Source organism: Staurois parvus, unplaced genomic scaffold (genome assembly GCF_062004578.1).
Source record: "Staurois parvus isolate SC_StPar_1 unplaced genomic scaffold, SC_StPar_1.0 ptg002041l, whole genome shotgun sequence".
In the NCBI taxonomy this organism is placed as follows: domain Eukaryota; kingdom Metazoa; phylum Chordata; class Amphibia; order Anura; family Ranidae; genus Staurois; species Staurois parvus.
Window position 1 is genome coordinate 89,480 of NW_028319837.1, and position 15,692 is coordinate 105,171.

Genomic DNA, 15,692 nt, shown 5'->3' on the forward strand with positions numbered 1-15,692 from the left:
CTTCCAGTCCGGACACTTTCACCCCCTTCCAGTCCGGACACTTTCACCCCCTTCCAGTCCGGACACTTTCCCCCCCTTCCTGTCCAGGCCAATTTCCAGCTTTCAGCGCTATCACACTTTGAATGGCAATTGCGCGGTCATGCAACACTGTACCCGTATGAACTTTTTAGCATTTTTTTGAGACAGATAAAACTTTATTTATGTGGTATTTACTCACCACTGGGATTTTTATTTTTTTGCCATATAAATGAAAAAGTCCAAACATTTTGAAAAAAAGTGTTTTTCTTATAAAATTTAGCAAATTAATAATCTTTCTTCTTAAATCTTGGCCAAAGTGTAATCATCTATCTTTTTAGTTAAAAAAAAATAACCCAATATAGTTTATAACGAAAAATTATAATTTTTCAAAAAAAGTTGACATTTTCATTTTATTTTTTTATATTATGATTTGTATGGGTTTTTTTTTTTTTTTGAGCACTGTCACCCTAGCAGTACAGGGTCACCATAGTGACACTGTCCTCCTTGTGGGGGATGATGAGGATTTTTTTTTTTTACACTGATTGCTTTTACACCCATAAAGGCTGTAAAAGCAATCATTTCTCCTTCTCTCTGGCTGCATTCCTGCAGCCATTGAGAACTACTGTGAGAGCTGTGATTGGTCACAGCTTGTCACATGGTACAAGGCTGTTGTGAATGACCCTGTACCATGTGATCTCTGTGATCATTCACAGATTTCACACGTAGTAAGCAATGATGTCAGTTAGTGGCATCTTGCTTACTACTATTCATGTGATCACTGATTGGCCAATCGGTGATCACATGATCGGGACCTCGCACAGAGGTCCCATACAGCGATCGGTGTTCTATATACATGGGCCGGACGGGAAGTGGTTAAAGGAATGGGGATTGCAAAGACAAGAGGGTCTCCAGGACACAAAAATAAGGAGCAATAAGAAAAAAAGTTCCAATTCTTCTATAGGAAAAATAAGTTTGTTTAATGCTGTATGTCTCCTACGAGTTTTGTCTATATCACCCCCCCATTCCCCATCAACGGGACAAGAAGTGGGAGGAGATATCCCGTGGGAACACTGACAGAGGGTCTAACAAGTGTCCCCATTAGAGATTTCCCCTCACTTGACGTTATGGTCACCATTAAAGGAAATGAGTGTGAATCTCCAGCGCAGCGACCCAGACAGCAGTACAAACCAAACAGAGGTTCGGAAATCCACTGTAATCACTGGACTGGGATAGCGCCACCATGTCTGACCACCAGTGAGCCCTGTGGCTGAATTATGGTTGGAGTCGCCTGTAGAAGGCCTGTGGCTGGTTTACACTTCCCGTCTGTGTCCCCTGTGGAAGGCCTGTGGCTGGTTTACACTTCCACTCTGAGTCTTCTGTAGAACGCCCATGGCTGATTTACACTTCCTGTCTGAAAGCCCTGTGGAAGGCCCGTGGCAGGTTTACACTTCCTTTCCGAGTCCCCTGTGGAAGGCCTGTGGCAGGTTTACACTTCCTTTCCGAGTCCCCTGTGGAAGGTCCATGGCAGGTTTACACTTCCTGTCCGAGTCCCCTGTGGAAGGCCCGCGGCAGGTTAACACTTCCTGTCTGAAACCCCTGTGGAAGGCCCATGGCAGGTTTACACCTCCTGTCTATGTCCCCTGTGGAAGGCCGTGGCAGGTTTACATTTCCTGTCTGAAACCCCTGTGGATGACTTACACTCTGTGTCTGACCACCATGAAAGGCCTGTGGCTGGTTTCTAGCTGGAACTCTTCCTGACCACAGTGAGATATTGTTGGCTTCATTCTAGTTTCCTCTCTTGTTTCTTCCAGTATGATTGGTACACAAAAGTGACATCTGTGGTGGTGGACATTGTTCCCAGATCCAGTGATGGTGAGTGGGGTGCTCGCTTGGATTGCCCTCCATCCTGACATTCCCAGTCTGGACTAATCCCATTTTCTCTCCGCAGGAATGTTCGAGGGACTTTACACCTGGCTGCTGGCTCCGTTCTGCTGGGCAGCTGACAGTCGGAGGGTCATTGTGGACACAATGCTGCACAGTCAGCAGGTAAGGGGACTGGTCCAGTGTGTGATCAGCCATTTTCTGTCTGTGTACATGTATAGCATCCTGTGTGTGTCAGTCGTGGACCAGTCGTTAAAAATCACCTTTCAATCTTTTCTTTACGCAGAATCTGTATGTAGTGGATACGATGACCAGACACGTGACTCTTCTCCAGTCTAAAGGTATGAATGTAGCACAGCAGTCTCCTGTCAGAGGACTCCGGGGAGCATGATTGTGTTGTCCATAGCAAAAACCTGACACACAGTAACCTGTACCTGAGGAAAAACCGTGGCTTAGAGCAAAGTTTGGGTGGTTGCACACAGGCAATGTGACGTAGCTTACTCAGGGATACTTGATGAGCGTTGGTGTGAGTGGCTCCTGGTGGCGAGTCCTGGGGTTCCTGGTGGCGAGTCCGGGCGCTCCTGGTGGCGGCGAGTCCGGGCGCTCCTGGTGGCGGCGAGTCCGGGCGCTCCTGGTGGCGGCGAGTCCGGGCGCTCCTGGTGGCGGCGAGTCCGGGCGCTCCTGGTGGCGGCGAGTCCGGGCGCTCCTGGTGGCGGCGAGTCCGGGCGCTCCTGGTGGCGGCGAGTCCGGGCGCTCCTGGTGGCGGCGAGTCCAGGCACTCCTGGTGGCGAGTCCAGGGGCCCTTCGTGGCGAGTCCAGGCGCTCACTGTAGTCAGTACATTTTCGCCACATGGTAAGTACAGGGGGCACTGTAGCAAGTTTGGAAACATCTACACTGTATGTATTTTGTTGCACTTTAATCCCAATGTGAATGGAGTCAGCAGTCACCAGTGGCAGGAAACCTTCATCTTGTTGAATCCCATTTCTTGTCACATGTTGTACTTTTAGCTTCATTATTGTTTGTGTCTGCCTTATCCCACCAGACTCCACACCAGGCAGCTGGAAGCTGATGGCAATTGACCGCGATTTATTGGTTGTCAGGTTCTCCTCTCCGAGCTGTCCACCAACTGTGGTGAGTCCAATAACTCTGATATGTGGTTATCCCTGTCCTCCACTTCCTTCCATCGTCCTACAGACACACTTTTCTTCTCTCTGTACAGAAAGTAGGATTTCTTCCCCCGGCCGGAAAGGAGGAGGAGATTATCTGGGTGTCCCTGGAGGAGGAGAATCTCATAGCCGATATACACTGGAGCTACAAGAGCCACAAACCACCTCCAGAGCAGGAGAACCCCCAATACCGTAAGTTCCTGATGGGGTCACTGATAGAGGGGTGCAAGTGGGGACCCAGTCTAAGCAGATTGACATCAGCCATCAGCAGTCTGAAGTCACTCTTGTCTTCCAGCCTTTGTTTAGAGTCCAATCAGACCCAAACCCAGGTAGCTTTGTGTTCTGAGGGGTCCTGTTGTATCATCAGTGCTGCTACAGCCTCCCTCCTCTTTTTGAGAGCCCCACTGGACCATGAGCAAATATAAGGGACACTTTGCCCTCTAAACCACTAGGGACTTTTTAGAGGGAGAGTACAGGGTCCCCCGACATAGAGGCCATAGGGAGCCCCATGATTTCTGATGGTGGCCCTAGTTCCTGATATCCTAACGGGAGCCATAATGAGCGATTGGGTGCAGGAACATTTAGAGGGTCTTCTGGGTGCCTCTGTTTAACCCCTTCCAGTCCGGACACTTTCCCCCCCTTCCTGTCCAGACACTTTCAACCTCTTCCAGTCCGGACACTTTCCCCCCCTTCCAGTGCGGACACTTTTCCCCCCTTCCAGTGCGGACACTTTCCCCCCCTTCCTGTCCGGACACTTTCCCCCCCTTCCTGTCCGGACACTTTCCCCCCCTTCCTGTCCGGACACTTTCCCCCCCTTCCTGTCCGGTCACTTTCCCCCCCTTCCTGTCCGGTCACTTTCCCCCCCTTCCTGTCCGGTCACTTTCCCCCCCTTCCTGTCCGGTCACTTTCCCCCCCTTCCTGTCCGGTCACTTTCCCCCCCTTCCTGTCCGGTCACTTTCCCCCCCTTCCTGTCCGGACACTTTCACCCTCTTCCAGTCTGGACACTTTCACCCTCTTCCAGTCTGGACACTTTCACCCTCTTCCAGTCTGGACACTTTCACCCTCTTCCAGTCTGGACACTTTCACCTCCTTCCAGTCTGGACACTTTCACCTCCTTCCAGTCTGGACACTTTCCCCCCCTTCCTGTCCAGGCCAATTTTCAGCTTTCAGCGCTGTCACGCTTTGAATGACAATTGCGCGGTCATGCAACACTGTACCCATATGAATGTTTTAGCATTTTTTTGAGACAGATAAAGCTTTATTTTGGTGGTATTTATTCACCACTGGGATTTTTATTTTATTTTGCTATATAAATGGAAAAAGTCCAAAAAGTTTGAAGTGTTTTTCTTATAGAATTTTGCAAATAATTAATATTTCATCATAAATCTATTCCGTTATCTTTTTAGTAAAAAAAAAACAAAAAACCCAAATTCATTTATAACCAAAAATTATAATTTAAAAAAAAAAGTTTTTACATTTGTATTTTTTTTTTAATATTTTATTTTTGTTTTGTTTTTTTTACATACTGTCACCCTAGCAGTACAGTGTCACCATGGTGACTCTGTACTACTTGTGGGGGTTGATGATTTTTTTATTTTATTTTTTTTTTACACTGATTGATTTTACACCCATAAAGGCTGTAAAAGCAATCATTTCTCCTTCTCTCTGGCTGCATTCTTGCAGCCATTGAGAACTACTGTGTGAGCTGTGATTGGTCACAGCTTGTCACATGGTACAAGGCTGTTGTGAATAGCCCTGTACCATGTGATCTCTGTGATCATTCACAGATTTCACACGTAGTAAGCAATGATGTCAGAAGTGACATCTTGCTTACTACTCTGCATGTGATCACTGATTGGCCAATCAGTGATTACATGATCGGGACCTCACACAGAGGTCCCGTACGACGATCGGTGTTCCACTGTGTCTGGAGGACACAGCGGGCTCCTGATCGCGGTACTGCGCGCTCCCAGCTTGAAAATGCGGGTGCCGTTTATGAACGGCAACCCGCCTCTGGACTGCCACCGTCCGGCCATTTATAAACAGCGGCTGGACGGCAAGTGATTAACAATGAACCGGTCGTGTGTTTTTCATTTTGCATGTTTATTATTCTTTTCCTTTGGAATTTTATCTGTGATTTCTTTGCTGAATACTAACAGGTTTTTGTTGTGCCTCTCGCAGCCGGTCTGGAATACGAGTCGATCTTCATGAGGCCTCAGAATGTTCCTGCAGAGAGTCGGATCCCCCTGGTGGTTTATCCTCACGGTTTGTTGCCGGCGGTACCTTCTGTGTGTGTCGTCCGTTCCTCTGTCTGCACCATGTGTCACTCTGTCCTTTCTCCGCAGGCGGACCGCACTCTGTTTTTGTCAGTGAGTGGATGCTGTTCCCAGCTGTGCTGTGTAAGATGGGCTTTGCTGTTCAGTTAGGTGAGACTCTGCTGTGTACGGATATTTGGCCACACAACTCTGTACCTCAAATTCATGTCTCTTCTCTTCAATGGCAGTGAATTATCGGGGATCACTGGGCTTCGGGCAGGACAGCGTGATGTCTCTGCTGGGGAGGATCGGTGATCAGGATGTGAAGGATGTTCAGGTGAGCGCACATGTCCATCATGTCTGTATTGACCATATTACTAGAAGTGTCTGCACTTCTGTGTCTGCTTTGTGCCCCAGAGGTCCTCCCCATCACATCATTGCCACCCTTCACATCAGAGGTCTCCCCAACACATCATTGTCGCCCTTCACATCAGAGATCCTCCCCCATCGCATTATAGCCACCCTTCACATCAGAGGTCCTCCCCCATCACATCATTGCCGCTCTTCACATCAGAGGTCCTCCCCCATCACATCATTGCCACCCTTCACAACAGAGGTCCTCCCCCATCACATCATTGCCACTCTTCACATCAGAGGTCTCCCATCACATCATTGCCACCCTTCACATCAGAGGCCCTCCCCCATCACATCATTGCCACTCTTCACATCAGAGGTCTCCCATCACATCATTGCCGCCCTTCACATCAGAGGTCCCCCCCAACACATCATTGCCACCCTTCACATTATAGTCCTCCCCCATCACATCATTGCCACCCTTCACATCACAGGTCCCCCATCACATCATTGCCACCCTTCACATCACAGGTCCCCCATCACATCATTGCCACTCTTCACATCACAGGTCCCCCATCACATCATTGCCACCCTTCACATCAGAGCTCTCCCGTCAATCATTGCTGTCCTTCACATCAGAGGTGCCCCCCTTCACATCATTCCCGCCCTTCACATCATTCCCGCCCTTCAAATTATAGGTCCTCCCCCATCACATCATTGCTGCTCTTCACATCAGAGGTCCTCCCCCATCACATCATTGCCGCCCTTCACCTCAGTGGTCCCCCCAACACATCATTGCCACCCTTCGCATCAGAGGTCTCCCATCACATAATTGCTACTCTTCATTCACATCAGAGGTCCCCCATCACATCATTGCCACTCTTCATTCACATCACAGGTCTCCCATCACATCATTGCCGCCCTTCACATTAGAGGTCCTTCCCATCACATCATTGCCACCCTTCACCTCAGTGGTCCCCCCAACACATCATTGCCACCCTTCGCATCAGAGGTCTCCCATCACATAATTGCCACTCTTCATTCACATCAGAGGTCCCCCATCACATCATTGCCACTCTTCATTCACATCACAGGTCTCCCATCACATCATTGCCGCCCTTCACATTAGAGGTCCTTCCCATCACATCATTGCCACCCTTCACATCAGAGGTCGCCTATCACCTCAGAGGTCTCCCCATCACATCACACATCAGAGTGTCAGAGACTTCTGTCATATCAGGTTCCCCCCCCATACATGAGAACCCCCCCCCCCTTCACATCAGAGGTGCCCCCCTTCACATCATTCCCGCCCTTCACATCATTCCCGCCCTTCAAATTATAGGTCCTCCCCCATCACATCATTGCTGCTCTTCACATCAGAGGTCCTCCCCCATCACATCATTGCCGCCCTTCACCTCAGTGGTCCCCCCAACACATCATTGCCACCCTTCGCATCAGAGGTCTCCCATCACATAATTGCCACTCTTCACATCAGAGGTCCCCCATCACATCATTGCCGCTCTTCATTCACATCAGAGGTCCCCCATCACATCATTGCCACTCTTCATTCACATCACAGGTCTCCCATCACATCATTGCCGCCCTTCACATTAGAGGTCCTTCCCATCACATCATTGCCACCCTTCACATCAGAGGTCGCCTATCACCTCAGAGGTCTCCCCATCACATCACACATCAGAGTGTCAGAGACTTCTGTCATATCAGGTTCCCCCCCCATACATGAGAACCCCCCCCCCGCCCCCATCACGTCAGAGTGACCCAATGACAGAATCTCCCCACTACATTAGATTCCTCCATCAACAAAGAGTCCTCCCATCCATCTCTGATCCAGGGTAAACTGGGACTGGTGCTTGTACCAACCCCAGGGGAACCCTGTCAAACCCTGGTTGAGACAATGTGACAAAGACACAGATTCCTTGATCAACCATTAGATGGTGCAGCTAGTCATCACCCCATCTATCCACATTAGACACACCCCAATTCTCTGATCCACCAATAAATGGCGCAGTCACTTACCACCCTATATATACACACCAATAGATGGCCTTCCACGTAGAGATGTCCCTCTATAGACAGCAGTAGTTGTGTCTATTTTATCCAGTAGCTGGTGCAGTTACTAATATTCCCATCTTCCCCCATACAGACAGCCGTGCTGCAGGTTCTTCAGGAGGAGCCGGTAGATCCACAGAAGGTTTCATTATGTGGCGGATCGCACGGAGGTTTAATCTCCTGCCACCTGATTGGACAGTACCCTGATTTCTACAAATCCTGTACTGTCCGCAATCCTGTGACCAACATCACAACAATGGCCGGATCAACAGACATCCCGGACTGGTGAGATCAGCTGCAACTTTTTTATTTCTTTTTTATTGAACCGGTAGGAGTTGCACTCATGTAAGAACATACATGAATCATTGTGTCATTGTGCTGGTATTCTGAATTTGGTGTTTTATTGTATGTTGTAGATCTATACATTGATATTATTTTTCTCTCTATAGGTGTTATGAGGAATCCGGCTATACATACTCCTACCAAACCCTCCCCAATGGGGCCCATCTGGAGGAAATGTTAAAGAAATCCCCCATCATATATATATCTAAGGTACAGTGTGTAGCAGGCTATGTATCATACATCGGTAGAAAAATCTTCCAGCAAAGCACCCCAACTGAAGCATGCCCTGATTTTGGGCTTGGGAGCAGTGAAATTTTGTTCTTGTTTTATGTCTCTGTGCTCACAGAGATCTGCTGTAGTATTGGGGGTCACACTGTGATCACAAGAGATTCAAATGGTATAAATGGGGTCATACTGAGCTCATTTGAAGTTCAGACAGTAAGTATCCAATTAGAAGCTCCAATCGTCCATGTCTCGTTGTCCCTGGCAGGTCATTACCCTGGTATTGTAATATTAGGGTCACACTAGGCTCAGTTGGGTGTTCAGGGGGTGAAAATCCAATTACAAGAGGTGGGGTGCTGTAATATTGAGGTAAGACTAAGCTCATTTGGCGTATTAGATGGTATTATTGGGGTCATACTGAGCTCATTTTGGGGTTGAGGTGGTGAGTACCCAAACAGTGGATGAGATCACCAGTCTGCTGTCCCGGCAGGTGAGGACCCAGTGCTGTAATATTGGGGTCATACTGGGCTCAGTTGGAGTTCAGGTGGTAATATTGGGGTCACACAGGGCTCAGTTGGACTTCAGGTGATAATATTGGGGTCATACTGGGCTCAGTTGAGGTTCAGGCAGTGAATTTCCAAACAGCAGTTATGATTACCAGTATGATGTCCTGGCAGGTGAGGACCCTGGTGCTGTAATATTGGAGTCATACTGAGCTCAGTTGAAGCACAGTTGGAGTTCAGGTGGCAATATTGGGGTCACACTGAGCTCATTTGGAGTTCAGGTGGTAATATCGGGGTCACACTGGGCTTAGTTGGAGTTCAGGTGATATTGGGGTCACACTGGGCTTAGTTGGAGTTCAGGTGATATTGGGGTCATACTGGGCTCAGTTGGAGTTCAGGTGGCAATATTGGGGTCACACTGAGCTCATTTGGGGTTCAGGTGGTAATATCTGGGTCACACTGAGCTCATTTGGAGTTCAGGTGGTAATATCGGGGTCACACTGGGCTTAGTTGGAGTTCAGGTGGTAATATCGGGGTCACACTGGGCTTAGTTGGAGTTCAGGTGATATTGGGGTCATGCTGGGCTCAGTTGGAGTTAAGGTGGTAATATTGGGGTCACGCAGCACTCAGTTGGAGTTCAGGTGGTAAAATTGGGGTCATACTGGGCTTAGTTGGGGTTCTGGGGGTAATATTGGGATCATGCTGTGCTCATTTGGGGTTCAGGTGGTAATATTGGGGTCATGCTGGGCTCAGTTGGAGATCAGTGGTAATACTGGGGTCTTACTGGGCTCAGTTGGGGTTCAGGCAGTGAATTTCCAAACAATTTACGATCACCAGTATGATGTCCTGGCAGGTGAGGACCCTGGTGCTGTAATATTGGGGTCATACTTAGCTCAGTTGGAGCACAGTTGGGTTGGAGTTCAGGTGGTAATATTGGGGTCACACTGGGCTCACTTGTAGTTCAGGTGGTAATATTTGGGTCACACTGAGCTCATTTGGAGTTCAGGTGATATTGGGGTCATGTTGGGCTCAGTTGGAGTTCAGGCAGTAAGTATCTAATCGCCAGTCTGTGTTGATAGCACAAATGTGGACCCTGGCACTGTAATATTGGGGTCACATTGGGCTCAGTTGGAGTTCAGATGGTAATATTGGGGTCACATTGGGCTCAGTTGGAGTTCAGGTGGTAATATTGGGGTCACACAGGGCTCCTTTGGAGTTCAGGTGGTAATATTGGGTCACTCTGGGTTCAGTTGAAGTTCAGGTGGTAATATTAGGATCACATGGCTCAGTTGGGGTTCAGGTGGTAATATTGGGGTCATACTGGGCTCAGTTGGAGTTCAGGAGGTAATATTGGGGTCACGCTGGGTTTAGTTGGAGTTCAGGTGGCAATATTAGGGTCACATGGCTCAGTTGGGGTTCAGGTGGTAATATTGGGGTCATACTGGGCTTAGTTGGGGTTCAGGCAGTAAGCATCTTATCTCCAGTCTGTGTTGTCCCTGGTTCAAATGGGGACCCTGTTACTGTAATATTGGGGTGATACTGGGCTCAGTTGGAGTTCAGGTGGTAATATTGGGGTCACACTGGGCTCAGTTGGCTCTCAGGCAATGAGTATCCAGTGTGAGGCTCTGATCACTAGTGTCTCTATTGTCTCCGGCAGGTGAAGACCCCGGTGCTGCTGATGTTGGGGGAGGAGGACCGGCGTGTCCCGAACACTCAGGGCCTGGAGTATTACAAAGCACTGAGAGCTCACGGTGTCACCGCACGGTCCGTTGCATTTTAGTTATTGTCGACAATTTTTACATTTTTGTCTATACCGGAATATCTCACTTGTCTTTTCCTTCCAGGTTACTTTGGTATCCCGGCAACAACCACGCCTTGGCCAAAGTGGACGCCGAATCTGATGGTTTTATGAACATTGCACTGTGGCTCCTCAAATACCTGGACCAATAGGACCCTGGCTTAAAGTACAGCTCCACAGAAAACTGATATTTCAATGCTCCATATATTGATTCCCCACTCTATATAATAAACTGTGAGAGTGACGCCTTCAAATTATCTCTGCCCCTCCTGTAAGGCCAGAAACTTACAGGAAAATCTCCCCATTGTGGGAGGGGCAGAGGCACAAATTACTACAGGAAATGTCCCCATTGTGGGAGGGGCAGAGGCACAAATTACTGCAGGAAATCTCAATATTGTGGGGGGGCAGAGACACAAAGTACTTTCGGGAATCTCCCCATTGTGGGAGGGGCAGACACTACTGCAGGAAATCTCACCAATGTGGGAGTAACAGAGACACAAATTACTACAGGAAACTTCCCCTTTGTGGGAGGGGCAGAGACACAAATTACTGCGGGAAATCTTACAATTGTGGGAGGGTCAAAGACAAATTACTGCAGGAAACGTCCCCATTGTGGGAGGGGCATAGACACAAAATACTTCGGAATTCTCACAATTGTGGGAGGGGCAGAGACACAAATGACCAGGGGGTGGGGAGAGACAACCGGGACTAACCTAGAGCTGAAATATCAGTTTTGAATGGAGCTGGCCTTTGAACAAACCATTCTACAAAGGGCTGTGAGCTCCCGCACTCAGGAGGCTGGGATCTGGCGGGTGAGGGTTTGTTTTATACTGGGGGGGCATTCCTAAGGATTTTCGGTTTCCCCGATTTGTATATTTGGGTGCCGGTTCGGCTAGTTTCCTGCTGCTTATTATAAGTTTTAATGCACTTCTGAGAATGTAAAGTACAGAACTTGTTTTGGGGTTCTTCTGGATCGATCATTTGTCACGCCGAGTTGTGGGGAAAAATATGAATCCGAATTTACTCTGTACTGAGGCCGGATCTAAACTTTTAATAGGGAAAACCTTTTATAATGATCACTCCGCCCTCTGGATCCTCTGATGCACGGGTGTCAAACTAGCGGCCCTCCAGCTGTTGCCAAACTACAAGTCCCATGAGGCAGTGCAAGATTGGCAGTTAAAAGCAGGACTCTGAAAGGCAGAGACATGATGGGACTTGTAGTTTCGCAACAGCTGGAGGGCCACCACTTTGACACCCCTGCGTGACGTATCCATTACTCACCTTCGACTTTCTCTGGGCTGGAATTGGCTCCTTGTTTGCACTGCCGTTCTTTTTAGGGAATGACATCCCCCAATCCTCCCCCCTAGTGGTACTGACCCATCGGAGGGTATTTTAGAGGTTACATTTTGGGGTCTTTTATAGGAATTACTAAAATTTGCATTTCTGTACTTTTTTTTTGTTTCTAAAGCAATAAAATATTTGACATTTATCCTGAGGCTTCACTTATGTTTTTTTTAGATTTAAAGCTGAAATTTAAAAATGATTGCAAAGGCAATAAAAAAAAAATCTCATGGTTTTACACAGAGCAGCCCTTATCTTGTCGGGTTCATATGTGAACAAGGCAGAGCTCTATCCTGTCCAAGTGGCTGTGCTGGATTTTGTTTCCCTGCAAAGCAGGGAATAAGAACCAGCACATCCCTCAGTGAAAGCCTCACCTAGTATACACAAAAACACTTGTTTTGTGTATCTCTAGCCTGGACATGTTTGCCGACCGCATAACCTAGTTATACGGCGGCAAAGTGGCTCCCCTGCTCCGGATCATGTATCTAGTACATTATTCAGCACTTACGGGTGGGGGGCGTACATGCACCGCCGTCGACCCGGCTCTGCTGTGATCAGACACAGCAGAAGCCGATCAGCAGGTGCCAGCCAATGGCTGACCGCTGATTGGCGAGAAGAAAGACAGAACAGAGCTCTGCATGTTTGAACGAGGCAGAGCTCTAGCCTGTCCAAGGGCCTGTGCTGGATTTTCTTTCCTTGCAAAGCAGGGAATAAGAACCAGCACATCCCTCTGTGAAAGCATCAGAATAAGAACCAGTACATCCCTCAGTGAAAGCATCACCTAGTATACACAAAAACACTTGTTTTGTGTATCTCTAGCCTGGACATGTTTGCCAACCGCATAACCTAGTTATACGGCGGAGAAAGTGGCTCCCCTGCTCGGATAACGTACCTAGTGCATGATCCAGCACTTCCAGGTAAGGGGCGTGTACATACTGCCGACCCAGCTGTGCTGTGATTAGACACAGCAGGTGCCGGCCAATGGATGACCGCTGATTGGCAAGAAGTACATGATCCAGCACTTCCAGGTAGGGGGCATGCACTTACTGCCGAACCAGCTGTGCTGTGATTAGACACAGCAGGTGCCGGCCAATGGACGACCGCTGATCGGTGAGGAGTACATGATCAAGCACTTCCAGGTAAGGGGCGTGTACGTACTGCCAACCCAGCTGTGCTGTGATTAGATACAGCAGGTGCCGGCCAATGGATGACCGCTGATCGGTGAGGAGTACATGATCAAGCACTTCCAGGTAGGGGGCACGCACGCACCGCCGCCGACCCGGCTATGCTGTGATTAGACACAGCAGGTGCCGGCTAATGGATGACCGCTGATCGGCGAGGAGGAAGACAGAACAAAGCTCTGCATATGTGAACAAGTCAGAGCTCTATCCTGTCCAAGGGGCTGTGCTGGATTTTGTTTCCCTGCAAGGCAGGGAATAAGAACCAGCACATCCCTCAGTGAAAGCATCACCTAGTATACACAAAAACACTTGTTAGGCACACAGTTAACCCTTTGATCACCCTAGCCAGTGTAATTCATACAGTGACTGCATATTTATAGCGCAGAGGAAAAAAAATACAGTGGTGATTGAATACCACCAAAAGATGGCTCTGTTTGTGGGGGCTTTTGTACAGTGTTGCATGACTGCGCAATTGTCAGTTAAAGAAACGCAGTGCCAAAAAGCAAAAAAATGGCCTGGTCATGAAGGAGGGTAAATCTTCCGGAGGTCAAGTTGGTTATAGAGGACAGAGGCTCTGGCTGACTTGCTGCAGTTTCTAATGCACATTGTGAGAAGCTCCCAGTGTGCAGTGAAATCAGAGTAATGTAGCCATGCATGGAGCGAATTCCTAATTAATTTTCTTTAGAAAATTGGAAATTTTGTGCGTTTTGTAATCCGATGGCGCCATTGATTTAGAAATTCAACCGACCAAGCCTTCAATTTCACCTCCTGTTGCTGCAGAAAATAATTTTTGTAGCCAAGAATTTTCTTTTCTTTCCAGGTCTCAGCTCATGCTCATTTATTTTTTTTTGTCGTTTATATTTCTCACACGATTCTCCCATCGTTGATTCAAAATTCGTTCAGTTTTCAAACGAAAACCACTAATGGTGCGAAATTCGAGCGAAACGTCTTATAAAGGATTTCCAAAAGGAAATTTTTTTGGAATTCGACTCGTGTACGACTGGCTTAAGCCATTTCAGTCCAGGAGAGGAGCCGGTACACCTGTGCGAGACTGGAGGGGAGGAGCCGGTACACCTGTGCGAGACTGGAGGGGAGGAGCCGGTACACCTGTACGAGACTGGAGGGGAGGAGCCGGTACACCTGTGCGAGACTGGAGGGGAGGAGCCGGTACACCTGTACAAGACTGGAGGGGAGGAGCCGGTACACCTGTGCAAGACTGAGGGGGAGGAGCAGGTACACCTGTGTGAGACTGAAGGGGGAGGAGCCGGTACACCTGTTTGAGACTGAAGGGGAGGAGCTGGTACACCTGTGCAAGACTGAGGGGGAGGAGGCGGTACACCCGTGCGAGACTGAAGGGGAGAAACCGGTACACTTGTGCGAGACTGGGGGGAGGAACCGGTACACCTGTGCGAGACTGGGGGGAGGAACCGGTACACTTGTGCGAGAATGAAGAGGAGAAACCGTGCACCTGTGCGAGACTGAAGGGGAGGAGCCGGTACACCTGTGCAAGACTGAGGGGGAGGAGCCGGTACACCCGTGCAAGACTGAAGGGGAGGAGCCGGTACACCCGTGCGAGACTGAAGGGGAGAAACCGGTACACTTGTGCGAGAATGAAGAGGAGAAACCGTGCACCTGTGCAAGACTGAGGGGGAGGAGGCGGTACACTTGTGTGAGACTGAGGGGGAGGAGTCGGTACACCTGTGCAAGACTGAGGGGGAGGAGTCGGTACACCTGTGAAGACTGAGGGGGAGGAGCCGGTACACCTGTGCGAGACTGAGGGGGAAGAGCCGGTACACTTGTGCGAGACTGGGGGGAGGAGTCGGTACACACGTACGAGACTGAAGGGGAGGAGCCAGTACACCCATACGAGACTGAAGAGGAGGAGCTGGTACACCTGTGTAAGACTGAAGAGGGAAGGCCAGGGGAAGGATTTAAGGGAAAAAAAATTAGGGCCCTTTGATTCTTCTTGTACAGAATTGTATTGTAAATGTAATGTCTGCCTTCATTTTGTACAGCGCTGCGCACACTGTTGGCGCTATAGAAATCCTGTATAATAATAATGGGACAGACGTGTTAGGTTCATTAGGAGTTAAGTGCAGGGGGCCCATTATGTCTGCCAAGAGCCACAGCTGTGTAGTATCATAAAACCTCACAACAGCTGAGTCATTAAAATTCTAGGAATAGCTGGAACTTCCAATGAAAAGAGGCCACAATCATTTCTAAAACCTTAATGTGCAGAATATGTGAAGTTTATCCCCTGCCAGCCATGGGGGGGGGGGGGGGGTCTGTTCTGTAAAGCTGCCACAACGGAGTGAAGTGGCCCCGGACCCCAGTACCAAGTGGCACATGTAGGCAGTCAATGAGAAATGTATCATTGGTCTTTTGCTTTTGGATTTATTGCAATTTTAGGAATTGGCAGGGAAAAAAAAAAAACCATTTTAACAGTGCAGCTTGCCAATTCTTAGATACGGTGGCTGCATTCGTTTTCTCCTTTAGGCTACCTTTCCTTTTATTTCATCTGGTAATCCAGCCTGCAAGTCAGTTGTTTTTCAAAATCTCA

At 48.7% G+C, this 15,692-nt stretch overlaps 1 protein-coding gene across 1 annotated transcript in view; it reads left to right on the forward strand.

Annotated features, from left to right (window-relative positions):
• APEH (acylaminoacyl-peptide hydrolase) overlaps positions 1–12,099 on the forward strand; it is a 24,728-nt gene extending 12,629 nt beyond the window's left edge. Inside the window, exons 11-22 of the mRNA XM_089664783.1 lie at positions 1,830–1,890; positions 1,967–2,064; positions 2,186–2,240; positions 2,943–3,031; positions 3,120–3,258; positions 5,248–5,331; positions 5,412–5,492; positions 5,570–5,658; positions 7,840–8,030; positions 8,195–8,297; positions 10,470–10,576; positions 10,657–12,099. Of these exons, the coding sequence (XP_089520909.1) occupies positions 1,830–1,890; positions 1,967–2,064; positions 2,186–2,240; positions 2,943–3,031; positions 3,120–3,258; positions 5,248–5,331; positions 5,412–5,492; positions 5,570–5,658; positions 7,840–8,030; positions 8,195–8,297; positions 10,470–10,576; positions 10,657–10,762 (1,203 nt within the window). The 3' untranslated portion in view covers positions 10,763–12,099. The remainder of the gene's footprint in view (positions 1–1,829; positions 1,891–1,966; positions 2,065–2,185; positions 2,241–2,942; positions 3,032–3,119; positions 3,259–5,247; positions 5,332–5,411; positions 5,493–5,569; positions 5,659–7,839; positions 8,031–8,194; positions 8,298–10,469; positions 10,577–10,656) is intronic.
• The last annotated feature ends 3,593 nt before the right edge of the window (positions 12,100–15,692 follow it).